Here is a 25811-nt window from a genome sequence, read left to right on the forward strand (position 1 = left end):
CACAGCATTGTGACAGTTGGGCATCTTGATAAAGAAAGGGCTTTTGCCTAATAATTCCCAGTCGATGCTTAAGGCTCAGTGAGATCCTGGATCACAGTGGGCAGGCTGTGTGTGCCAGGAGGGCACGGCGGGCACAGCCCCACAGTGACAGCACACGAGTGCTCTGGGGTGTGGGAGCTGAGTGCAGTGAAATGAGTAAGACTTACATGTATTGGTTTCTGCTTTCTGCTGCTGTTCAGTTTTATGAAGGCCATGTGAAATTCAGTGTGCAGTGGAGGACTGTATGAAGAGTTTCTTAATGCTTTAAAAAAATAACAGTAGTTCCTTTGATTTGTCAGGACTATTTGAAGCCTAAAGTGGGCTGTCATGAGATAAAGTGGAAAATTTAAAAGGTCGTCATCTCCTGGTTTGAAAGATTTTTTTCATGCTTGGCCAAGGGGTGTATGTTACTCATGAAAATGAAGTTATTCAGCATCTCAGATTCAGGGGAGTTTTGTGGAAAGCAAAATTGCAGGTCCTTTGAAATCAGGAACAGACTTAGCAGTGACTTTTCATGGGACTGATGATGCAGTGGTTGGAATGTGAATAAGGAAAGTTTGGTTGCTATTTTAAATTCAGTTCAAGTTCATTATCTAAGTGGTTTCTGTGTATGGACCTTTACTCAACAGCAATCCCATTTTTAAGTCAGGCCCCCTGAGCAGGAGACGAGGTCTGGGCAAGGGGCTAACCTTGTGCAGTGTCCCACCTGCTTTGTGTCCTGAGAGGTCTGTGCTGGCAGCTCAGCAGGTTTGTTGTGGTACTTACTCATCCTCCAAGCTCCTGAATGAGTGCCCAGTGCTTTGGAGAAGTATTGACTGAGTTAGGAAATCAGATACTGCAGCACAGAGTCCTGGATCAGTGGGCCACACCCCAATCCTGACATGTTTCAGGGGTGGTGAGTGCATTTCAGACATAAATCCAACCCTACTGTGATCTAAAAGGATCACAGGGGTTGTCAAGCTGCTTCTGGGGTCTTCATAGGGGATGTCTGTGTGTCCCCAGTCCCCTGATAATGGGCTCTGAGCACCTGGTCTGGAGGCGCAGATTATGGAAAGGATTAAATAGGAAAGATGTCCTTGCAGGAAAGTGTCTGCATAATCTCTGCTCACACTTTCCCTGCTCTGTCTGTACTTCTGTGGAGTCCTGTCTGTGCCGAGTTGAATTCTCTATTGTTACATGTGAGGGAAGAGTCAAAGAATCATTATTTTAACCTTTTATTGCTGCTGCTTAGTAAAGCAGTGCTTGAAGACAACCATCTTTTGGGATTGTGTGCTCAGGAGGAAAAGGATTCTGTGCCCACAAGTAGCAAAATACTTTCTCCTGCTTGTACATTCTGTTGAATTTTGGTTTTATAGACCCACACAGAATGGTTTGGGTTGGAAGGGACCTTAAAGCCCATCTTTCTCCCCCCTGCTATGGGCAGGGACACCTTCCACCATCCCAGGCTGCTCCAAGCCCCAATGCCCAGCCTGGCCTTGGGCACTGCCAGGGATCCAGGGGCAGCCCCAGCCTCCCAGGGAACAATTTCTCTCCAATATTCCGTCTAACTGTGCCCTCTGGCAGTGAAGCCATTCCCCCTTGTCCTGGCACTCGAAGTTCCTGATGCAGAGGAACTTTCTTGTAGCCCCTTCAGACGATGGAAGGGGCTCTGAGGTCTCCACACAACCTTCCCCTCTCCGGGCTGAACATGCCCAGCTCTCCCAGCCTGGCTCCGTAGGGGATCTGCTCCAGTCCCTGTAGCAACTCCATGGCCTCCTCTGGACTTGCTCCAACAGTTCCATGTCCTTATGTTGGAGGCACCAGAGCTGTGATCCCTGCTCCAGGTGGGATCTCAGGAGAGCAGAGTGCAGGGGACAATCCCCTCCCTGGGCCTACCCACTCTGCTTTTGCTGCTCTGTTGTGCTGATTGTCCTTCCAAGGCAGAAGGAAGGTCCAACAGCCAGAGCAGAGCAGGAAAGGCCCAAAACCTTGGAGATATTTTGGTGTATCTGTGTGCACTCACCTGTAACCAGTGCCTTTACCAATGACAGTGTTCTCATGTTCCTGCAGTGCCTTGAAACTCTGGATTGTCAGTGTCTCACAGGGCTGGTTTGGTTGTTCTCTGTGCCCCGACTGACTGGTTGCCTTCATTTCTTTGTAGAGCAAGGCTTAGATCACATAGCAGAAAACATCCTTTCGTATCTCGATGCCAGATCCCTGTGTGCAGCAGAGCTGGTGTGCAAGGAATGGCAGAGAGTCATCTCGGAGGGAATGCTATGGAAAAAGCTCATTGAGAGAATGGTACGCACAGACCCGCTCTGGAAGGGGCTCTCAGAGAGGAGGGGTTGGTAAGTACCTGAACTCACCTTGTGCACTGCTCTCCTTACAAATTCCCTCAGAATGAGCTCTGCCCAAAGCAAGTTTATAGTGAGTGGGTATTGCTGAGCTCCTGGTCTCTGCTGGGACTGGGGGCCAGAGCTGTCAGCTCCCCTTTCTGCTCTGGCTTTGTCCCCTTTTGTGCTCCCATGTCCGTCACCGTTTTTTCTTGCTTGAGTGTGTGCAAATTTGGAATTTCAGGTTTGCAGGGAGAACTAACAGTTCCATCAGTCTCAAAAAACATCTGCAGGGCTTTTTCTCAAGTGAAATATTTCCAATTCAACTTTTTTTTCTTTTTTTCCCCCCTTAAAATGTAAAGTAGCAGCTTGGGCTGCAGAAGGCTCTCGAAGAGAAACCGTTGCTTTTTGTGGCAGTGGAGTTTTCCTGTCCTTCCCAAGATTCTGGAGGGCTGTTCTGCTTCAGAAACCTGTTTCCCTGTGCTCTCTAGTGGTGTGCCTGAGCAAAGGCACGTACAGAGCAAGGGGATGGCACCCTGCTGCCTGGAGAAGTTGTGGAGCAGGGAATCAGAACTGGAAAACACGGTTATCTTTTTAACCTTGGACAGCTTAAATATTTGTCAAATCGCAAAGTCACAAGGGTTGTAATAGTGATACTAAAAATTCTTCCAAGTGTTTCTGAGAATATGTGCTCAGGGTTTTTTCTGGGCAGGCTTTGCATTCCTGTGAAGTTTGGATTCTTTGTGGTACTCTGAAAACTGTGTTTTTTCTTCTTTCTAGGGATCAGTACCTGTTTAAAAACAGACCAACAGATGGGCCCCCCAATTCATTTTACAGGTCCTTATACCCAAAGATAATCCAGGATATAGAGGTAGGTGTTCTGATCTGTCCTATCTGCAGGACAGATAATGGTGCTGATTTTGGAGTTCCACAGGTGGTGATTGTTGGAGCAGTGAATCTGTGTCACTGCTGCTCTTGGGATGATGTAAAAAACACCCTCAGCAACTCCCTGCCGCAGGAGGTGCAGTGGTTTAGGTGTTAACACCATCCTTTTTGCATTTGAAGAGTTTTGGAACTCTTCTGAGACTCTGGATTTTAATACAATAGCAGGTTTAGGACACAGTACTCCAAGATAATTCCATGTATTGCTGAATGTTCAATGTATTGGCCACACTCACTTGGAAGGTGATCTGAGGTTGATCCCTTAAACACCAATTATTTAAAATGTGACTTACTACTTCTACAGCAGTGACTGACTGTTGTAAATACAGCTTTGGTCCCCATATGGGGTTTTTCCTCTCTCCAGTGGTTTGATGGGAACAATAATCAGTCCTATGATGATGAACCCACAGGGGCATCACTGGTGAAGAAGCTTCAGATGTAAAATTTTGCTTATCTTGTTTTGAGGTTTACAGAGCTGAGCTTGCTTGGTGGTTTTGAAATATTTCTGATAAATCAGGATCATCCCAGTGTTCTGCCAGCAGGAGAAAATGTGTCTTTATGTGTTTGCTGTACCCACCACAAAGCTCTGAAGTTACACCACGGACTGTCATGGATTTATTTCAGGATGGGAAGTTATTGGTCTGAAATTCATTAGTGGGGAAATGTGTTCTGATGTTGAAGACAGATGTGAACTAATGGAATCACTGCAGAAAATGGCTAATGGCAATTTGTGTTGCATGGCACTCAGGAAACAAAATTATCCCGAACTCTGAACCCAGCTGTAAAATGGTCCTGCTGGCAGCCATAATGTACTTTCCAAATACCTTTTAATAAAGCTTGCTACATCATTTATAGACATTTAAAGATAAAGAACTGAAAATGAAATGCACCCTAGGCAAAATATGACCAAACTTGATATTCACCTGTGAGCTGAATGATCTGCTTTGTTGTTTGAGGGAAGATGTATTTTCCCTGTAGGGAAGGAGAGTGATACTGTGGTGATAAGAAGCCTGTAGGATTAAGAGCTTTTAGGGTGATATTTTCTTGCTTTCTGCACAGTTCTGGTCTAGTTCTGTAAAGAAAATGGGCAAAAAGCAGCATGAAAACCTTTGCATAGAACACTAGAACAGTTTGGTGTTACTGTAACTCACACTTTCACTGTTACTTTTCTGAATCTCATTTGCGTAAGTGGAACATTTGTGTAGACATTGTTGTCACTAAAGATGGAAGGACTCCTTGAAGGTGTTCTGAGGGCTTTCTAAGGCCTTTTGAATTATCCCAATCTGCTCTTTAATGCTTTGATTCTTTACTTGCTGTAGATTTGCTTTCCAGTGCACAGAAACAGCTTCTGAACTGAATACTTCTTGCTAGGATGAAACAAGTAGGAAAAAACCAAAGCCCTTGTGCTTCTCTCATCCCCAATATCAATAATAAATATAAAAAAATTATCAGTCTTTGAATAGCTGAGAGTGGGAAAAGAGTAGGTCATTAAAAATGTAGTAATGAGCATGTTTCTTAAAAAGAAATCCTAAATTTCATTACATTAATAATAAATTTATTAAACCTCAAATTAAGAGACAAATTTGCACTGTGCAGCCTGATAGCAAGAGCTCATCCATTCAAAATGGATACGGAACACATTGGTGCTTGCAAGTCAAGAGACCCAGACTTTCAAGCCTCCTTTGAACCTTAAGTTTCTCTGAGTTTTAGCTCGTGGCTGTTTATTTTCCATTCAGTGAGGCTCAGGTGGCTGCTTATGGGGCTGTAGGGTGTGCAGTCAGGGCTTGTGGGGTGGAGCTGGAGCCCAACCTCAGGCATTAAAAACCACCCTGAGGTATGAGCCTGGGAATGAGCACACGGTAAACTGGGAGCTGTTGCCGTGGTTTCTGCCCATTCCAGGCTGCCTGGTAATCCAGCTGCTGCTGCCTGTGCTTCCTGTGCTTTCTATCTCATGCCTGTGTCCTTAAGGCTGTTAAATATTCCTGGCCATGCCGGGAGCTCCGGGGTGGCTCAGGCTCAGGTGGAGCAGGGAAGCAGAATCAGGGCTGTGAGGGAAAATCCCCTGTAGTTTTCTACCTTCCCTTCCATGCTTGGCTACAGACCATGAACAGCAGCTTGAGCCCTCAGTGGCTGTCAGTCCCTTGGGGTAGAATTGAGGGTGGTGGCATGACCTTCCCACCATCCACGGCCCACGCGCGCTTGGGAAGGGCAGGAAACCCGGGATCAGCCAGCACCTGTTGGCTCTGGGCTCCTGCCTCTGCACTTCCCTGGGGCAGGAGGAAGGGGAGCTTCTCTTTGCCCAAATCCAGGAAAGAAATGCGTCTCTTTCCAGAGTGGAGAAATGTGTGTTTGAAAAGCAGTTGTTAATTCCAGAGTCACCAGTGCTCCGTTGGCGCGGGCAGCGCATTTCCTGCTCCCGGTTCCTCGGAGCTGCTGGGCTGGAGGGAAGGCAGGAGAGCAGGACAGGGGGATTGTGCCACAGCAGGTGTTTCCCTGCTTACATATTCCCTCCAAGTCCTCTGAAATATTGCTGTTTGCAGAGGGGTTGGTGTTTGTGCTAATAGTCAAGGGCCCAATAATTCTTCCACTTCCAAAAGTCTATTAGAATTTTTCAAATAAATCACCCTTTAAAGTACTTTTCACAAATTGGTTCCCTAAAGGGCGGTCAAAAGAAGCTTTTAACACTGTTTAAAATGTAGAGAGTGAGTACCAATAACAACCAAACTTAGCTTTAAGATTAACTTTTTCCTCCTCTTCCTGTTTTGAAGCCTGAAGTTGCTCTCTACAGTTTTGTACTTTCCCCATTCTCCCATGTTTCACAGCAATGTGCAGAAGCTCTTAAGTAAGACTTTCATCTTAGCTGTGATGAAGAATATTTTGTCTCTGAATACCAAAATATTTTTTCTTCAAATATTTGCCTGGATCTTTAATAAGATCTTCCTGTTTCTTTCAGAGGTCAGAGTTCAGGGAGCCATATTAGCATTTATAGAATTATATACCTGTTGTTAAAAACAAATCCAAAGGATTTCATTTTTTTTAATACAGTAAAATATATTTGATGTAGCACAAAAATCTTGTCAGTTGGTATTTTACCACAAAGATTAACCAAATTCTGCTAGATTGTTTCCAAGGGTGAGAGTTAGGAATTTACTGCAGCTGGTGCTAAATTGGGTTGTGGGCAGAGATAAACTCAAAGCAGAATGTGCTCTCCGACTGTCAGAATTTGAAAAATAATCCCAAACCTGAATTAACAATTGGAAGGAAAAATGAGGAATGATAAACAGCAAATTTGAATTCTTTCCCTTGGGCTCTACTTGTGGGTCAAAAGTTCATGCAACCACAGAGTGGTGGTAGCTGAAGGTAACACAGGCAGGGGTTTGGCAGAGGGAGCTTCCCTTGCCTCTCCAGAAATGTTGTGGTGCCAGTGTGTGTTTATTTCATGCCAAACACATTTTAGGAACATAATGTCACTTCTGAAGTCACTGGATTTGAAAATAAGAGGACATTCAGAGATCTGAAACCAAATTCTTGGAAAGAGATGGTTACTCCCCACCTCCACTGTGAAGCCAAATATTTAATTAGATTTAGTTTCACAAGAGGTGGTCCAGTTCCTCCAAACGTCTCCAAGTCACATGTTGAACTGCCAGGGTTCTTTAGGAGCTTTTTTAAAGGGAAAATCTTTTTGGATTTGGATTTGGGGGGGGTTATCCTAGAAAACTGGACTTGGTTTGAGAGCTTGTTTGTGGAGAGCGCCTGGCTGGAGCGGGGTGTCCTGTGTGGGGTCGGCTCTTCCACAGGCACAGTGCCAGGCTGGGAAGTTTAATCCTGCTGATTCCAGAGTCCCAAGTCCCTGGAATTTTTCCGTATTATTTGTGAAGCTCGGCCAACTATTGTGTTGTCCCCTCAGGATTAGCACAGGTATCTATTTCTGGTGATGAGTTGAGAAGACTTTATTTCATAAATGTTCCCCTTATCTTTGAGGCACATGGTGAGTGCCCTCAGCTTGTTTCCATGGAGACTTGGGTCCACCTAATTAAGATGAGAATTAAAATGTGGTTTTTCTGAAGACTTGAGGAAAATGTGGTGCCAGGCCATCAGATAAACACTCTGTGTTCTTCTGATTTCTGAAAAAGTTCAGGTTTTAGGACTGGAACTGAAATTTTAAAGCCTTGGAACAGTTTGAAAAGGGGAAAAAGTCAGTTCTTGCCCTAAGTCCCTGCCTGCATTGGGAGATGATTGTTTATGAAAGTTGCAGGGTATAATTTCTGAGGGAAATGGGTTTGTTTAGTACTGCTCTAATTATGATGCTGGAGAAATTCTATGTGCATGTGTGGGGAGAATCTGGTCAGCATTATATGCCTTGAAATTTTTTCAGCCAGCCTTTGAGATCTCTATTCCACAGGCACTTTCCAAAAAGCATTTCTTAAAAATGAAGCTGGCCAAGGAAAGGGGAGGCTTTGGAGCAGGAGGGACCAAGTTCTTGTGGTGCATGGCACAGATTTCAGCTCTCTCCTCTGAACTCCCCTTTCAGCTGCCCCAACCACGGGGTGGGGCCCTGGCTTGGCTCCTTTGGTTGCCTTTGCCCACATTACTCCTGTTTTTTAACACAAATGGGCTGGAGAGCAGCCCCTGGAAAGGGACTTGGGGGTGCTGGTCCATGGCCAGTTGGATGTGAGTCAGCAGTGCCCTGGAGCCAGGAGGGACATCCCTGTCCTGGGGACATCAGGCTGGGCCAGGGAGGGATTGTCCCGCTCTGCTCTGGGCTGGGGCAGCCTCACCTCCAGTGCTGGGGCACTTTGGGTGCCACAACATCAGAGAGATCCAAAGCTGCTCCAGAGCGTCCAAAGGAGGGAGCCGGGGCTGGGGAAGGGTCTGGAGGGGCCGCCCGAGGAGCGGCTGAGGGCACTGGGCTGGTCCAGCTGCAGCAGAGGAGCTGAGGGCAGAGCTCCCCGGGGCTGCAGCTCCTGCCCAGGGCAGCGCAGGGACAGCTCCGAGCTCTGCTCCTGGGCCAGGGACAGCACCCAGGGAGCGGCTGCAGCTGGGCCAGGGCAGGCTCAGGCTGGAGAGCAGGGAAAGGTTCTTCCCCAGAGGGTGCCGGGCACTGCCCAGGCTCCCCAGGGAATGGGCACGGCCCCGAGGCTGCCAGAGCTGCCAGGGGTGCACAGGGTGGGGTTGCTGGGGGGTCTGTGCAGGCCCAGGAGCTGGATTGATGATCCTTGTGGGTCCCTTCTAACTGAGGATACTCAGTGACTGTGTGAACTTTGTACTTTCCATGGTGTTGTGCATAAACCGAGTTACTGTCTCCAATGAAACTAAAAAGGTACAATAATTTTGGTTTTCAGCAGCATTACTGTGGTCAGGTGAGGTATACATGTGTCACTAAAGTGCCTCAGAGGACCCCCAGCTCTTTTCGTTGTTACTGGCTTGTATTTTTAAGATTCCCTCTCCAGGTCTGGCAGTTACAGCAGTTACTTCTCCATTGCCTTGGTGTAAGCAGGAATGCATTTAAGGTCTGTATGCATTGATGTTGCACCTGTAACATAAAAGCTTGACATTTTAGTCTTAAGTGTGGTGGAAATCAGTGGAAATGAAGATCTTCTGAGAGAAAACCAGGCAGAGCCATCAGGGTGTGTTACTGTGATCATGGCAGCTGCAGGGATGGAAAACATGCTGCCCTGGAATCCCTTTGGGCTCCTCTGCTTTGAGGCTGTGTTTGCAGAGGGGCTTGGTGCCCAGGACAGACCTTTCAGGGAAGAGCAGCTTGGTCCTTCTGCATCCTCCTGTTCCAGGACTCCTCAGTGGGAGTTGAGTGGATTCTTTACTCGTTACCTGGGCAAGCAGAACAGCTCATGTCAGCTCAGGCTGGCCAGCACAGCCTCCAGAGACAGAAGCACAGGGACGAGGTGCAGCTGCGCTTGGGGTCATCCCTGTCTCTCATGCCCTTCCTCAGTGGTGTGTTGTGCCTCCCTCAGCACATCAGGCATTCCCAGCACCCTGGGCAGTGAGACAGTCCCAATGCTGTTGACAGTCCCTGAGTGACTGTTCTTTGGGTGTGAGAGTGCAGTTCATGTTGCCTTTTTTATCTGGTTCGCCTAAGGTGTCTAACAGCATTTTGACACTTGGAGAACCCAACTGCCTTTTCCTCAGGCTTGGTTCCACGGGTCAGTATTACACTGTCAGCTTTCTCCCAGAGTCACTTCTATATCCTTGCTTGTCAGTGAGCTTTGATGCAGTTTCTCCAAGCCTGCTCTTCCTCTGTAAGGCATCAGCATATTCCACTGCCCAGACTGATCTCACTCAGCACAGCAAGGTCGATCTGTGCTTTTAAAATGGGGCTTTAGAAGAGGATCAGCAAAGCTGCAGCGAGGGACAGAGCACAGGGATGGTTGTACCTGGTGGCCTTTGGGCAGCTCCGTACTTAGAGCATCAGTCCCATGCAGAGAGGGGTCACACTCCTCAGTTTGTATTGTCACATCTGGATCTTACCTAAGCAGCTGCAAACATCAGGAACTTTTGGTCTTGAATTCTGCTGAGAAACTTGCTAGGAAAAGCTTCTGTTTCCTTTTGGTCTAGAGTAGTTTGGATTTCTGGACTTCGCTGTTTATGCTTTGCTGAGTCCAGCCAGAAAGCCACTTCTCTGCAGAGTCCTGGGGAGCAGCCGGAGCCCTCGAGGAAATTAACATCTCACAGCCTTTCTTCTTCAGGCTGATGCAGACACTATGAAAACTCTTTGCCCCTCACTGTCTCTCAGCAGTTTGGAGCCCCAGCAGTGAATTCCAGAGTCAAGCCAGGATCTGGGGAATCCTTCTTCAAGAGCTTGATGCTGCTTTTTCATCCGAATAGACTTCAGAGTGTCCAAGAGAGGAAAGACCTCGAGGGTGCAGAGAACCTCGTGCCATGGCCAATCTGTCATTTTGTCTTTGCTTATCAAACCCTCTTAACTTCAACATGAATTAATTATTAAGCCCTCTCTACCCTGGTGACACAAATTCATTTATTTGTGCCTTCCCTCTGCCACAGTCAGGAGGGATTTTCCTTTTTCCCTTTGAAGAAAGCATGAGAAGAACAAAGGGTTGGATTTTCATGGCCTAATGCGTCAGGAGAAATCCCTACATACGTAACAAATGTGGATGTTCCTTTTGCTTTTCCCTGCCCCCCTTGTCCTGTAGGAGAATTGTGTATTCAGAGGGAACAGAAACCCCTTGGTTTATGGGATTAAGATAAACCCACTTACTCTGCAATAACATTCACAAGGATAAAAATGCAATTGTTAGCCAAGGAGCTGAACATAGTGTACATTATCCAATGGGAAAAAAACCCCCTGTTCCTAGTAGATTATCCTTAACACTTCCAATGTATAGTTAGTGTTCCAGCTGTTAATCCAGATGAATTGCATTTTTTTCACTGTGCATCTTTGCACCAGTGAATGTATTCTGGCATGGTCAAGGCTTGGCTATACCTCTACATCTTGGACTATTTTCTATTTGTACTTTTCTCACGAAATGCTTTCTTTTCCTTCAGTCCATTTGTGCACCACTTCAGCTGCCAAATGGCTCTCCTGCTGTGGCAAATGCTTTGGCAAATGCTCGGTATTTATCCCTTATATGTCCAGATTTTGTTGGTTGTGCAGCATTTGTGAGCTCCTCGCTGCTGTTGCTCCGGTGAGCTTTTAGGAGAGTGTGAGAAACTGGGGGTGTGAACTCGGGAGACTGTTCTACTTTTAACTGGGAAACCTGAGTTCAGAGGCAGAGGAGACTTTTGAAGGGATCTGTAGAAAATGCAGTAGTGGGTGTTGGATATATTGGTGTTGGTGTGGAACCACAGATACGCAAATAAACTGTGGGATTCTTCAGCCCTCACCCCCTGGTGCTTTAAGGGTCCATAAGCACAGTGATCTCACCCCTCATACCTGCTGTCCTCCCTGCTCAGTGTATCCAGTTAGGATATCTCCTGGCAGGAGGGTGCAGATGAAGACTTTCTCTCACTGCACCATGGAGCAACAACCAGAAATGCCCTACAGCAGAAGCTTTTGTGTGGTTGCCAGTTCTGCATTAACCATGTTCCTCTCGGAGGGTCCTCCAGTTGCCCACCCACTCAGTCTGTTCAGTCATCTCAAATGTTATTTCCCTGGATGTGCACATCTGGTTTCACTCTGCTGCCCAGGGAAGTGCTGCTGTACATTCTGTGTGTCGTGGCTGCTTTCCCAGCATCCCAGGAATTAAGGCAGCGTGAGGGGATTTTACAAGTTCTCCAAAAACAGGCACTGTTTTCCCACAGTAGCCACAGCACATAATGGCTACATGGAATGACATCTACTCACAGAAGTGAAGTGTGCACCTGTATGTGACTTACTGCCCTCACAGAGATACACACGAGACTTGAGTTGCCTTTATCTGAAGCCAGCATTTTCTTGTGGGGAGCAGCTGAAGTAGCTTCCTATAGTGAACCTGTGAGAATTGAGCCAGCTCGTGTCCCGAGTGCCTGGTGAGCACACTTCCGCTGCGGGCTGCTCTGTGTGGGAAGCTGTGACCAGCAGCATTTGTGATTTGTGGGGTTCCCAAGGTGTTCTGGGGCTGTTGGGAGTGGCTGTCGCAGGAAGCTGAAGTGTGGAAGTGCTCCTGGGGAGTTTGAGCACTCCCGGCTCCTCTGGCACATGCTTGGTGCAACTGCTTAGTGCAGAGCTGTCCAAGAACAGGGCTTTGGGGAAGCTCTCCCTTAAGACTGTTCAGAACATAAATAGTTTCTAAAACTATTGAAATTGGCCAACTGGGATCTCTGATGCTTTATCTCCTCTGTCTCCAGTGTTACTGTTGCACATTTAAATCTGCTGCCTTCAGATCTGTAATTATACTGGCTCCTGCTGTTAATGCCTGCAGTCCTCTCCTGTTTCTGAGGGCCAGAGCAGTTGATGAGCTGCAGTCCTGCTCTCCTAGCCCAGATGAGATAAAGCTTGGGAATTGCCTGTCCTTCCCCCTCCAAGCCTGCATTCCATGCTGAGCAAGGAAGGTGATGAGCTGGGCTGTTCCCTCCAAGGCTGACCCAGAGCAGTGTCAGGTTTGAGCCCAGGTCCCAGTGTGACGATCAGCAGGGCACTGGCTGGCCAGGACAGCTTATCCCAAACCGACGCCCTCACTGTCCTGATTCCATTGGCTTCCCCACCAGATTGGAAGGGAATGAGAGGGGATGAGTGACCTGTCAGCTGCTCCTCTAGAAGGATCTCTTAGCATTTATGATTTAGACGAATTCCTGGGGCACATCAGGTTTGTATTAGGACTGGGTATAATTCTCTCCAAATTTCATAATGGGAGACAATTGAAGGAGCACACACATGGAAAACAAAGTGGAAAGACAGTTTTCCCTTGAAGCAGACATGTTTTCCTAGAATTGGGATGTCACAGTCACACTCCACTTCTGTCTTTACTGAGGGTTCAGTCAATTTTAGTCTTGGAGGAGCTGCAGAGGTGCCTGCTACTGCTTTGGAAGTTAGGATTATGTAATAAATATGCTTTTCCAAGCAAATTGACAGTCTGTCAGCTTCTGCCCAGGTTTCCATGCAGTGTTTGGGAAGAATCTCAGGGAAACAGCTAAACAGATGGCCTGTTCTGGTGCCTGTACTGGAAGGTGAAAGCATCCCAGCATGCCCAGGTGCTGCAGGTGTTGGCCTGGGGTTCTGGGCACAGATTCTCTTATGGTTGAGTTAGGATCTTCCTGTCCAAACCCCTACATTTCTTTGAACCCAGCATCGGTTTTCCAACAAGGAATAAAGCTGATTAAGACCTGAAAATCATGCTGGTTCTGCTGTGAAATAGTTTGCAGCTTTTTAAGGCACGTCAGGTCTCTTTCCTTAAAAATATCTCTCAGAATCAAAATGTTGAGAATTACCCTTCCACAGATTTTAACTAGGGGGAGGAAAGCAGGTTTGGGTTATTTGAAACCTTATAGTTCCTGTATGCTTTATTTTTATCGAGGTTTTAGGTACTTTCAGGAGGGTTTCATCTGTCAAACCCCTTTCCAAGGGGTTCCTACAATTTATGGGTGATATGGCTGGGTAGGGGAAGGGAAGGCCCAGGAAATCCCTTCACCCACGTGTTGGACTCAGCAGTTCTGTAATGTTGGTCACTCAGGTGAGGCTGGATATGTGAGCTCCTGGTTTCATCTTTGCTGCTTTTGTTGGTTGGTCGCATAAATATGGGGGAACCAAAGGGTTCTGGAATGTATCTCTGTAATGGCTCCTTGGGAAATTCTCATTAGGGTTGGTTGACCATGATTTCCTCCATAAGCACAGCCTTTGTCATGACAAATTACACAAGTGCTAATTCTAATTCATTGTGGTTTGTGTGTATTTATTGGGAGCAGGAGAAGATATTTGTTGTATATCCTTCAAATTCAAGGATGGTGTGTGCAAAAGTGGGAAGCTGGTGGGGTGTGGGACAGTCCTGCTCCAGCCTCAGGCCCAACTCCTGTTTTTGCCCTCTGGTCAGACTATAGAATCCAACTGGAGGTGTGGGAGGCACAACTTGCAAAGGATCCAGTGCCGCTCCGAGAACAGCAAAGGGGTCTACTGTTTACAGTATGATGATGAGAAGATCATCAGTGGCCTACGAGATAACTCCATTAAGGTGAGCACTTCTCTTTGTCCTTTCCCTGCAGCTGAGTGGGCTCTGCCCTGGGGAAGCTGCCTGTGCTTCCTTGGTGTCTCTTGATGGGACCCTGTGTGTGTGCGTGTGGTTGGTGAGGGTGGGATGTCTGAGCCTGGCAAAGTCTCACCTGCACTGTGCTCTGGAAGCTTGGGGCACTGCCAGGGATCCCTTCCACTGACTGCAAAGATGTGCCTTGAAATCAGTGTTCCCACAGGAGGGGGGAGGTCTCTGTGCTGCTGTCTCTGGCTGTGGCTGTTTGATTGCCAGGAGTTGGCTTCCATGCTCATCCTCCCTGGCACTCCTTTGGCCAGACAGGATTTGATCTCCTCATGAGGGCTGGTTATTTTACTGTTCTCTCAAAAACTTACATCAAAACTTCCTTAAGCTAAAGGGAAGGACAAGGCCCACTGATGGGACAGACTCACGACTCATGGAAGTCCCTGGTTTTCCTCCCTTCTTTGTAGCCGTGACGATGTTCAAGTCTTGGATCCATGTTCTTGATGTTGCTAAACCATTTACCCTTCTTGTTTCTAACAGATTTGGGACAAAACAAGCTTGGAATGTTTGAAAGTATTAACGGGACATACTGGCTCGGTTCTTTGTCTGCAATATGATGAAAGAGTTATTGTAACTGGATCTTCAGATTCTACAGTGAGGTGAATGTTCTTGCACAGAAATAATTTGAATATCAGGGCTGGGAATATTTTCAATAATCTCTAAATATCAGAAAACATCCCTAAGATAAAGGTGATATTTGTATTCCAGAAGCAAGATATTCATATTTGGCAAAGCATCATATTAAATAAATTTTATTTCCAAATCTATTTTGTTCTTTTAGCATTAGGAATTTTGAAGGAATATGACCTAAGGGATTCAAGGCATATCCTGAAGTTTTGGAGTGGCTGATGGCCAACTATACAATAATTTATTTAGTTAGGGTTTCCCTCTGACATCTTGTAGTTGTGACTGTTACTGAGAGGGTGTTCAGTACCCAGGAGCACTGCCTGACTGCAGTTCTGCTGGCACTGAGGACACTTCCAGCACCATCTTCCTGCCTTCCCCAAGCCCTGCCAGGGCTTAGCCAGCCAGAGCTCTCCCTTAGAGACCAGAGCAGGCTTGTGCATGTTCATACCCTGCAGAGCCATCAGCTTCCCTCGGGATAACGCTGTTCTCTCCCGCAGAGTCTGGGATGTAAATACAGGTGAAGTTCTGAACACGCTGATCCACCACAACGAGGCTGTGCTCCATTTGAGGTTCAGCAATGGGCTGATGGTGACGTGCTCCAAGGACAGGTCCATCGCCGTGTGGGACATGGCCTCCCCCACGGACATCACCCTGCGCCGCGTCCTGGTGGGACACCGGGCTGCGGTCAACGTGGTGGACTTCGATGACAAGTACATCGTGTCAGCCTCGGGGGACAGGACCATCAAGGCAAGTGGCACAGCTCTGCTCCACGGCCGTGTGGCTCCCAAGGAAAGACTTGGAGCAGCTGAGGGGTTCAGGAGCAGTTCTGGTGTCTCTCAGTGAGCAGCGTCCTCTCGCTGGCTGCTGGTGACTTTGGGCACACAGCTGCACTGGAATATTTTCATGGCTTCTGTTGTACAGCTGCAGAAAAGCAAAGCCCATTTGCTGTTTGAACTCTTAGTCTGGAGATCAGTTGCTCTGTTAAATGTGGCACATCCTGTGCCTTTTTGCAGTGGTATTTTTAATTTCACTTGGCAGTTCTGTCCAGACGTGAAATTCCTCAGCAGTGCCTTTCCTCACCACGCCTTCCCAGCAGCTCAGCCAGGCTGTGCCATGTCTGAAGGATTCAGAGGCTGGATTTGAAGGCTGTTACATACCAGAAGATTTGAGTTACCCAGAGTGCACTAATATAACAAAGGCATTTCCACCCTGCCCTCTGGGAACCAGAGCTGCCTTAGCCTGGGCCAAGAGGTTCTTGGCAGTTCCATGTCCAAATCTCTGCCAGAGATCCTGCTGCACTCTGTGTTGGAAAATGAGCCACTTGATATTCTGCATTACGACTTCAATTACAGTTCATTAAAAATGGGCAAAGTTGATTGAATCCTTTAATGTTAAGACCAAGCTTAAAGGCCACGTTCGGACCTTCTCTTACTAAAAGCTTCCTAGTAATTTCTTTGGTAAAAAACGTGAGAGTTTTGCATTTGATAACTCCATTCTTAAAAATGATTCTTAACTTACCAAGTGTAATCAAATTTTTGAAATCGTTTGGAGCAGTCTCTGGCACCTGAAAATATTTTATATACAGCCCCCAGCTCTTCTCGGTGTCACTGCTGGGTCCCCACTGGGGCCCAGGCCCTGCTCTTTGCTTCTAAAGATGCTCTGTGGGTTTTCACTGCTCTGTCCAGCAGAGCTCAGCCTCAGGCCTTTCTGTCTGTGAATTCGTAGTGGCTTCTCCTGCACTGCAGAAGCCTTGTTTGGTGCAGCTCTCAGGGGTTTGTCCCGTGTCCCCAGGTGTGGAGCACCAGCACGTGCGAGTTTGTGCGGACCCTGAACGGGCACAAGCGCGGCATCGCCTGCCTGCAGTACCGGGACCGGCTCGTGGTCAGTGGCTCCTCGGACAACACCATCAGGTGGGTGCCACGAGCTGCTGGCCCTGTGTAACGGGGGCATTCTCACCTGAGAACACGATTTCCCTGCACTTGGATGCTGGCAAAACTTCCTTGGCGTGGCTTGCCGTTGGAGCAGATGGTTTAGGAATGGGACTCACCTCAGTGTGGGAGTACCCCGTGAAAGAGTGGGACACTCAGGTTTCAAAGTGAACAAAGCCTCTTATCTGCTGCTATATCACCGTGTCTTCTGCTGGGAGAGATGGGGAAGACATTGATCTCTGGCTTTCTTATTTTCTGAACTTCTAATCAGTGGTTTACAGAGAACAGAAAAAACTTGTTAGAATTTCCCAGAATAATGCTGAGCTTTACTTGCATGTGCTTTTGAATGTTTGCATTAATTTTGGTACATGTACTGCAGCTGCTCTGAATGACACACCTTTTTAAGCAAATTACATACCTCCCACAGCAAGCCAGGCAGGAGATGCTTAACCCTGGGTTTGGGAATCAGCCTTTCTCCTGTGTTCTCCCCAGGCTCTGGGACATTGAATGTGGTGCCTGTTTAAGAGTATTAGAAGGCCACGAAGAGCTGGTTCGGTGCATCAGGTTCGACAACAAGAGGATTGTTAGTGGAGCCTACGATGGGTAGGTTTGAAAGCAGTTCTGAGAAGTTTTGCTTTTCTCTTGCGGGGCTCTCAGGAGTCTTCAGACCATTTCTGTGGGGCTGAGGGCAGGACCCCCTTCCATGAGCACCTCTGGCTTGCTCAGTGTCTGCAGTGCATTGTGAATTCATGGCAGTTACATCCACATCCAGATTCTCCATTTCTTCCTCTGCCTGGAGAGTTAGTGAAAACAATTGTGGAACTGGGTTTGTCTGTAGCCTTTTATTTGGGGTCAGTGTCTGCCTGGGGTTGGTGGGCCCAGCTTCATTCCCACATTCCAGAGGGGTTTGTGTGTGCTTTGTCAGGTTGTCTGTCGCAGCCATCACAGAGCCATCACTGGAATGGCTGCTGCAAAGAAACACAAAACTACCTGGCTTTTACAAGCTTGAGCATTAGTATTTCTCACAATGTGCTTGATCCTGGGGAACTAGCTATAGGGAAAACCTGGCAAGCTTTCCAGGGCTTTGGATGTTATTTTCTATGCTTTCATAATGATTTTCTTATCTTACTTTCAGCAAAATTAAAGTTTGGGACTTGCAAGCTGCTCTTGACCCTCGTGCTCCAGCAAGTACATTATGCTTGCGTACGTTAGTGGTAAGTAAAAGTTAATTAATTGGGGGTTGTCTGGGGTGTTTAGTGCATTATTGTGGGACAGGTGGGAATGCCAGGATGGTTTATGAAGTCCGTAGTGCTTAAGAATGAAGAAAACTGTATTGTCATATCCTGAATGATTTGCATCTGACCTTAAATGAAAGATCAAATTTTTCTGGTTTGAGATTCTCAAATACTCTTAAAAGAAAAAGAAATCATCATGATACTTTATCAAATCACTCTGGGTATTGGTGTGTTTCCCTAGTATCTCTGTAGGGCTGGTTTTAAATTTCCTCTTATTAAAAAGGGGGCAAGAATATTGTGAGCCTTTCCCAAAGTTTTCTGGTAACCTTCACTTTGGAAGGAAGAGCTGGGAAGGGGGAGGAGGGGAGGCTGAGTCCAGCAGATTGCCACAGGAGCTCTCAGCCCTTCAGAGGACTGTCATTTAAGGCTTAAGTTGCTTAAGTTATATTTTTCTTTGTAATGAGGAGTTTGGCTTGTGACAGTAGACTTAATTAAAAATAGATGGGGGAAAGAATTCCTTGTTCTTTTCACCCAAATGTGTGTGGAATTTTACTTCAGGAGTCAGTTTGACAAGCCTGTAGCAACTCAGTCTCCTTGACTGTAGGTGATGCATGTGCTTGGTCTTTCCAACACCTGGGGAAGTGCTTATGTGGCTGGAAATGCTTCTCCTTTTTCTTTCTCTTCACTTGTCTTGATATAGAGATAAGATTTAACTATTCTTCTGTTTAGTTTCAGTGAAAAAGTTGTTTCTGTATTCTGTGGGTATCCTGTAGCTCAGGTTGGAGTTTGGGATCGCTCTGCCAGCTTGGGTTAGTTCTCCAATACAGGCAGAGTCCTCACTTTAAATTTAATGAGAATGGGTAAGCAGGACTAAGGGGAGAGCCTTTTCTGGGCTTCTTGGTGCCACTTTGAGATCTGTTGGAAGAGCTGCTGGAGCATGTACTCCCCTTCTTACGGCAGCATTTGAACTCCTGGCTGGTGTGTGAGCCCTGAGGATCCTCTCAGCAGGGTGGAGCTGTGATGTGCTCTTTTGGGGCTGCACAAAAGCAGAATCCAGCAGAGAATTCTGCAGGAGAAGGAGCCCTGGCAGAGCATCAGTGCCAGCCAGGGGCAGAAATTGCTGCTCCTTGGTGGACGGGCAGCTTCTGTCTGGAACAATCTCAGCCTGTGGCTGGGCTGGCCCCACCAAGGGAGGCTCAGGGTACAGCACTGGATTTGAGAGCTGTGTGTTTTCTGTGAAGAATTCTCATACAAAAGCAGCTTTCCTTAAATGTGTGTGTAATTATGAAGGTTTTTTAGTCAGCACAGCAGAGTTTGAACACACTTTGTGTGTCCAGATAGATGTGCGATATCAGTGCTCTGCAGTGTTTCCCTCTTGCCTTGCTGACTGCTTGCCTCTTGCCCACAGGAACATTCAGGACGTGTCTTTAGGCTCCAGTTTGATGAATTTCAGATCATTAGTAGTTCCCATGATGATACAATTCTGATTTGGGATTTCTTAAATGTGCCACCGAGTGCCCAGAATGAGACCCGCTCTCCATCTAGAACATACACCTACATCTCCAGATAACAGTCTGCACTTTACTGCCCTCAGAAGGTAAGGCTCCCTCGTTTGTTGGATCTGGGAAATGTCTGAAATGTTCCCTCTGCCTGCAGCTTGGCTTAGTTAAACAAGCTGAGGTTCTCCTTAAGAAAATAAAACCTTTTTATGCCACTCCTTTCCCTATCTAGTCTTTGTGTGGTCATGCTCCAGCATGTCTTGTTGGCTTACCCCCTTCTGTAATCCTCCTGGTTATAACTGGGTGTTCAGGCATGTTAGAGAGCTGTCATGTATTCACAGCATTCCTGGGAATCGAGGAGGCTTGGTGTATGGCACAGGCATTCCAGCTGTGCCATGAAATTGGAGCTGTTTGGAGCTCTCCATGTACGTGCTGGCTGTGGGGAGCTGTGGAAGGAGCAGTGCAGGGCCTCTGCAGGGATCTGAGCCTTGGGCAGCAGCAGCTCCCTGAGAAGCACAAGTGGCAGGGGAAGCTCAGAGCTCACCAGCACAGCTCAGAGCTGAATGAAGCAGAGCCCAGGAACTCGCTGTAGTTGGGTTCCCTGTCCCAGTCACTGCTCAGAGCCCTTTGTTGGGAGTGTGGATTCTTTTCCTCTCTATTGCTGCCAACAATTGCACTTCAAAATACACCTGTGAGTGCTGGGACTCAGAAACACAGGCACTGCCCTTCCAAAGCACAGCAGGCTCTGCCAGTGCTTCCAAGGAACTGGAGACACCACAACAAGAGGAGCTGGGAGTGACATGGCCCCAACAGGAAGGATTTATTTTATTTGAAGTAGATAATGAATACTTTGCTGAAACATGGTGTGGAAAGCCTTCCTGTAAGAAGGGATTCTCATTATCTCTCTGGATACATTTGTCCCTGCTGTGGCAATATGCTCCTCAGGTTTTTGCACTCCTGCAGGATCTCTGCATCTGGCTAGGAAATCCCTTCCCCTGTGCAGACACACTTTGAGGTGCTCCTGCTTAAAGAAGAGTTTTCTTTCACCTCAGGAAGTGCTGGCTGCCTTCCCTGCTACTGAACTCCTTTTAAAAACGCCAGGGCAGTGCCCTCTCTGGATCTGACACTTGAATCTGTTGGCATACAGCTTTGCAGGGAGGCTCTGAGCCAGCAGTTGGCCATTGCCAGGCTGAGCTGCCTCTCAGCATTCCTGTAATCAGGCTCTGGAATAAGGAAGAACTGATGCTGTGAACATGAGCCATGTGCAGAATCCCACTTAAACCTTCCCCTCACAGCAGGTTTTAAGAGCACTGCTGCAGGGGTGGCTTAGTGAAACTCAGGGACTGGCTCGTCCTTCCTGGGGCGGGACAGGGACAGCTGGGAATGCTGAACTGCTGAGGATGCTGGTACAGGGTGGGAGTGGCTAAAAACAACTCCATAGGACATAATTCCTAAACTCCCCAAGGAGCCAGGGCCTCCAGCACTGCCTGCCTTGTGTGTTTGATCCCAGAGGATGTAAATGCATCCGTGTGGAAAGCTGGATGCTGTCACTGACACATTCCCAGGGACTGTGTCCTGCTCCTGGCATTGGCTTTGTGCCACTGGATCCAGACCTAAGTGAGCTGCTGCTGTGGGGCCTCCAAGGCTTGTTGAACCTGAATGATTTTCCCTCTCAATGGAAAACTTGTTTTCCTCCTTTCTGTGAGTAATTCTGTTTTTTATTTTTCTTGCCTTTTCAGGCAGGTAGAACAGGCTGCATTTTGTCAACAGTCTCCATCTACCTTCCAGTCCTGCATCAGTGCTTGGTTCTGTTGACTAAAATGATAATTTGAGATGGACAAATTCTGTTTTTAAATTACAGATTGGGCAGGCTTCTTTTATTAGTTTTGATTCATATAAAAGCCACACAGTGTGTTTTAAGGGCAAAAGAGACACAGAATCATACACTGTCCTGAGCTGGAAGGGACCCAAATGGATCATCAATCCAGCTCCTGGGCCTGCACAGACCCCCCAGCAACCCCACCCTGTGCACCCCTGGCAGCTCTGGCAGCCTCGGGGCCGTGCCCATTCCCTGGGGAGCCTGGGCAGTGCCCGGCACCCTCTGGGGAAGAGCCTTTCCCTGCTCTCCAGCCTGAGCCTGCCCTGGCCCAGCTGCAGCCGCTCCCTCAGGTCAAGAACTCGGCACCTGGCTGGTGCCTCACGTGGCCCTCCCGGCTCTGTCTTTGGGATTTGCCAGGACAGTGTGAGAAGCCTTTGGCAGGGGGTTCTGCTGCTCACATCCTGCACACTTGGCACTTCTGCACAGCTCAGTCTGCCTGGCCTGGGAGGCACAGCTGGGACCACGCAGCCCCTCATCCTGGGAGCTGTTGGTGTTGGTAATGACATTCCCTGAACAGCTATTTCCTCTACTGCAGAGATGCTGTGATGTCACTTTTTGACAGGTTTGTCTGACTTCAGAATCCAAAAACCCTAAATCTATATAAAATTTTGGTCAAACAGCTAATATTTCATCATGACATTTAATGAAACAGTTTTATAAGCTTTCAAACATCACAGTCTTGTGAATTTTGAAGCAGCCCTGCACACGTTTTTACAGGCTTTGCAATGTGAGGCTCCTCAAAGTGGATCATTTTTGACAGTCCTGGCAGTTGGCTGTGAGAGTTTTATTGCTTTCTGTTGAATTCCTGTTGTTTATTGTAACATGATAAAAATTGTTCCCATATGATAGTCTAATATTCTGGTATTAAGCATTAGCCCTTGGGCTGAGGGAAGGGAAGCTGAGGGGAATTGCCTAAGGATGTTTTAACCTTTCATGGGAATTTCATATCAGAAGAGGGAAGTTCTCCCTAGTCCATAAAGATGGTTTTGGGAAGTGGCAGGTAAAACCAAAGCTCAGATTTAATTACAGTCAGACCTTACCCTGCCTCCAAGCTGATAATGGAGCTATCGGGCTGGAAAAGGTCATGGGAGTATCAAAGTATTTGAGGTTTTTGTGTGTTTTCCTAAAAGCTGCTCATGTATTAAAGCAGCTGAACTTGCCTCCTGTGCAGAACTCTTGCTCTGCAGTGTGAGGAATAAAGGACAGTCCCCATGGTCGCTGTTTCAGTGAACAGCACTGGGGTTTGGGGGGCTGAGCTGGAGGGTCCCTGGCTGTGCCCACCAGGGCTGTGCCTCTGCCTCTGTGGAAGGGAACTGCCTGTGGGTCACTGCCAAGGCCCAGGAGAGCCTGGCTCTTGCTGCTGTGGAGCTCGGAGCACACCCCAGAGCCCCTGGGGGCAGCTCCCCTGCAGGAGGGGCTGCAGTGGGGAGTTCTGGCCAGCAGCCCTCCCTGTGCTGCACGAGTGTCACAGTGCTCTGCCCTTCCCTCTCAGCCTGGATGCAAAGGCTGCTGTGGGCCTGAGCACCTCTGGGTGCTGTTTGCTCTGTGCCTCCCCTCAGTTCACTTGTCTTTTGTCTTTTTCAGGGTTCCACAGTCTTGAACTACTGGATTTTTGGCTACTACATGCCTGAAGATGATTGACAGCTAAAGTCAGAATTGGTTCTAGATGCTGTGTAGATGCAAAGCAGCACAATTCTATATCTAAATTTCTTAATCTTTCCTGCTCTCAGTGGTCGTCTTTGAATTTGCTACAAATTCACTGACTTGGAGTAGATGAATTTCAGAAGCCTATCCTTCCCTGCTGTGAGAAATCCAAAGCTTCACATGTAAATTGTCCGTAGAAACTGAACTCTGATGGCTTGTTTTTCAGATATAAATCGGAAGTCAAGAAAGGACTTGGCCTAATTTATATTGCTTTGCACTTTTGTCTGACTTTAAAGAAAAAAAAAAAACATTCTCCAATGAAATTTGGGTGCCAAACACATGCCCAGAATGTACAGAGCTTTGCTTTCCAGTCACCACTGTCCTTTAGGCGTTCCCCATGGCAGGTTCAGAGCCCGTTCTGTTCCATAGGTGTACGTTGGACTCTTAGAAATATTTCTGAATTGCTCAGTAATATTTTTGGATTACAGTTTACTTGTTTCTGCACCAATAATTTCTTTTAAATTAAAGATTCCCTGCAATTCAGGCTAGGTTATCTGAGCTAGTTGTATAGCACTGTCTTTTCCTTTGCCCTGTGCTCTGTACTCGCCGTCCTGCGCTTCCTGATGTTTGCTGTAGTCCCCCCTCCTTCCCTGTGTGCTTCCCTCATCTCGGATACTGTGTAAGCATGTAGATACCTTGTACATACAGCAGAGCCCTCTGGTGCCAGGCTCGGGATGTCCTGACACTTCACACTAACACTCAGCGTGGTGGCACTTGGCAGCAGGACATCCTGACCCCTGGCACTGGTGGTGACATGATTACCTAGACATTGTCTCGCAAAAGGAGGTTTTCAGTATTCATTAGTTGGGCTTGTTTTTGTTTTTTTTTGTTTCGTTTTTGGTTTTTTTTTAATGGGAACTACATATTTTAAAATGTAATTTCTAAACTTTTTAAAAATTAAAAACTGTTTAATTTATGTTCTGTATCTTATATTTTTGTGCCGCGGGATTTGCAGCTGTGTGTCTCTAACACCAGTGGGGCCTCGCAGCCCCCGCTGATGTCCTCGGTAGCATTAGTGTGGCTGCTCAGTGGAGAAGAACCATGGGCCAAAGTTCCATTTATTTATGTTTGGTTTGTGACACTTCCTGACGGTGGAGAGGAGCTCCTTCCAGTCACCGCTCTGCTTCCTGTGCCCGTGCTGGGTTCCCGGGAGGATCGGCTGCCGTGTCCTGGCTCCTCCAGGCTTTTGTTAGGGAGCCTCCATAGCTGCTTCTTCAGTTCTCACAGTGTCCCCTTCCGTTTGTGTGGTCACACAACCCCCCTGCGCTGTCCTTGGGTCAGGAGGAGGCGTGGAGCAATGCAAAGTGAGTTTCCCATCGGCACCGGCCCCGTGGCTTTTCTGTCCCCGCCGCCCTGGGCGGGCGCGGCTGGCGCGGGCCGTGCCGCGCTTCCCCGGCTCTGTGTCCGTCCTGTGCTGTTCTGTGCTGGCAGCAGTGTTGGCTCTCTTGGGTTGTTGCCTTTCCCTGGGCGGTGCCGAGGGACAGCGGGGGAGCTCCAGGTGTCACCAGCCCAGCCCCTCCCCGGGGGCACTGCAGGGCTCCCCTCCCGCCCTTCCCGGGGAGCCCAGCTCCCATCCCCGTGTTACTCCAGCTATTTATTCATCGAGATGAGCGAATGTGGTGAAGTCCAGAAGAGTAAACTCGCTCCTGAGCGTCCATGAGGTCACTTTTTGGTAAGCTTGACAGTAGTTCGTGCAAGTGTCTTACTTTACCCTTCTCATCTAATAGCTTTAATATTAAAACTGTTTAAAAAAGAGACATCTGTTGCAGCCCTGAAGAAAAAGGTTCTTTGTTTCTGAAGAGCGGAGTCCTTTTTTTAAAAATGCATGTGTAAGATTTAAATTCCTGTTTTTCCTTGGGAGATAATGATATTTGAACATGCAGTCTAAACTTCTTTGTGCTTTGTGTAACATAGCAGTGGACTTTTGTGATTGGCACCCAAGGAACTCGACTCCTGGGATTCATGGTAGTGATCCTGGCTGCACTCTGGACTTTGTTTTGCTAACCATAATTGAGCAACTGTACATTACTGCGATATTAATGTTTCAAAGCACTGGGATAGTCTAATTCTAACTTGTAATTATGTTTGCCAATTATCTGTTTGGAAAGTTGGTGTATGAACAGCTTCTTGAAACTGTTAAATTGTACAGATATCGTTCATGATCTAAAGCTTTGTACTGTGGAATGTGCTTAATAAAAAAAAGTTTGAACTTAATTTGTCACATAAACGGATGAGTGATGTCACCTCAGCAGAGCTCGGTGTCGGGGTGGGTTAAGGATGGGCTGGAGCAGCCTGGGCTGATGGGAGGGGTCTCTGCCCTTCCAGCCCAGCCCCTGCTCTGACACGGGTGGTGGCAGCTGCTGTTCCACCCTTCCCTTTCTTGGGGCAGACTCTGGGAGGAGCAGTGAGAGCTGGAGCTGAGCTCACTCACCCATCACAGAGGTCTGAACCCCACTGCCTCTGCAGGAACATCACAAGGATCTTCTCTTCCTTTACCAAGGGCGCAGATAGAATTTTTACAGTATTACCCATCTCCTGGCTTGTTGAAGGAATCTCCATGTCTTGAGCAATGCAGTCTTCCAGAGCTTGCTCTGACTCAGGAAAAGCTTTGCCTTGGGCTTTCTTCAGCTGCTGTGCAGTGACTTGTTCAGTTTTTGGGTTTGGTGGGTGTCTGGGAGGCACTGACCTGAGATGGTTTTGGAGGTGTCATAAACTCTGTGCTAAGCAAATGAGCAGTTCTGGCTCAGCACTGGCAAAGCCAGGCCTCAGAATGTCTCCAGTGCAGATGACCTCTTGCTCTCCTTGCCCCACTCCTGATCCTGGGTAGGAGTGTTGGGAGCAGCGTTGCTGCTGCTCAGGCTGAGGCTGCCCTCGGGCAGAGTGAGTCCAGTGCCCTCTGTTTGGTGCCAGCAGTGCTCTGTGGAAGTGCAGCCTGGCAGAGCTCCTCAC

At 47.7% G+C, this 25811-nt stretch overlaps 1 protein-coding gene across 5 annotated transcripts in view; it reads left to right on the forward strand.

The window, feature by feature from the left end:
* FBXW11 (F-box and WD repeat domain containing 11) overlaps positions 1-25076 on the forward strand; it is a 66843-nt gene extending 41767 nt beyond the window's left edge. For all 5 annotated transcript variants that reach the window (XM_032124721.1, XM_032124722.1, XM_032124724.1 and 2 more), the window contains 10 exons: positions 2180-2366; positions 3132-3222; positions 13775-13912; positions 14471-14589; positions 15115-15364; positions 16409-16527; positions 17038-17148; positions 17681-17759; positions 19189-19377; positions 22743-25076. In XM_032124721.1, the coding sequence (XP_031980612.1) occupies positions 2180-2366; positions 3132-3222; positions 13775-13912; positions 14471-14589; positions 15115-15364; positions 16409-16527; positions 17038-17148; positions 17681-17759; positions 19189-19350 (1256 nt within the window). In that variant the 3' untranslated portion in view covers positions 19351-19377; positions 22743-25076. The remainder of the gene's footprint in view (positions 1-2179; positions 2367-3131; positions 3223-13774; positions 13913-14470; positions 14590-15114; positions 15365-16408; positions 16528-17037; positions 17149-17680; positions 17760-19188; positions 19378-22742) is intronic.
* The last annotated feature ends 735 nt before the right edge of the window (positions 25077-25811 follow it).

Source organism: Corvus moneduloides, chromosome 15 (assembly GCF_009650955.1).
Source record: "Corvus moneduloides isolate bCorMon1 chromosome 15, bCorMon1.pri, whole genome shotgun sequence".
In the NCBI taxonomy this organism is placed as follows: Eukaryota; Metazoa; Chordata; class Aves; order Passeriformes; family Corvidae; genus Corvus; species Corvus moneduloides.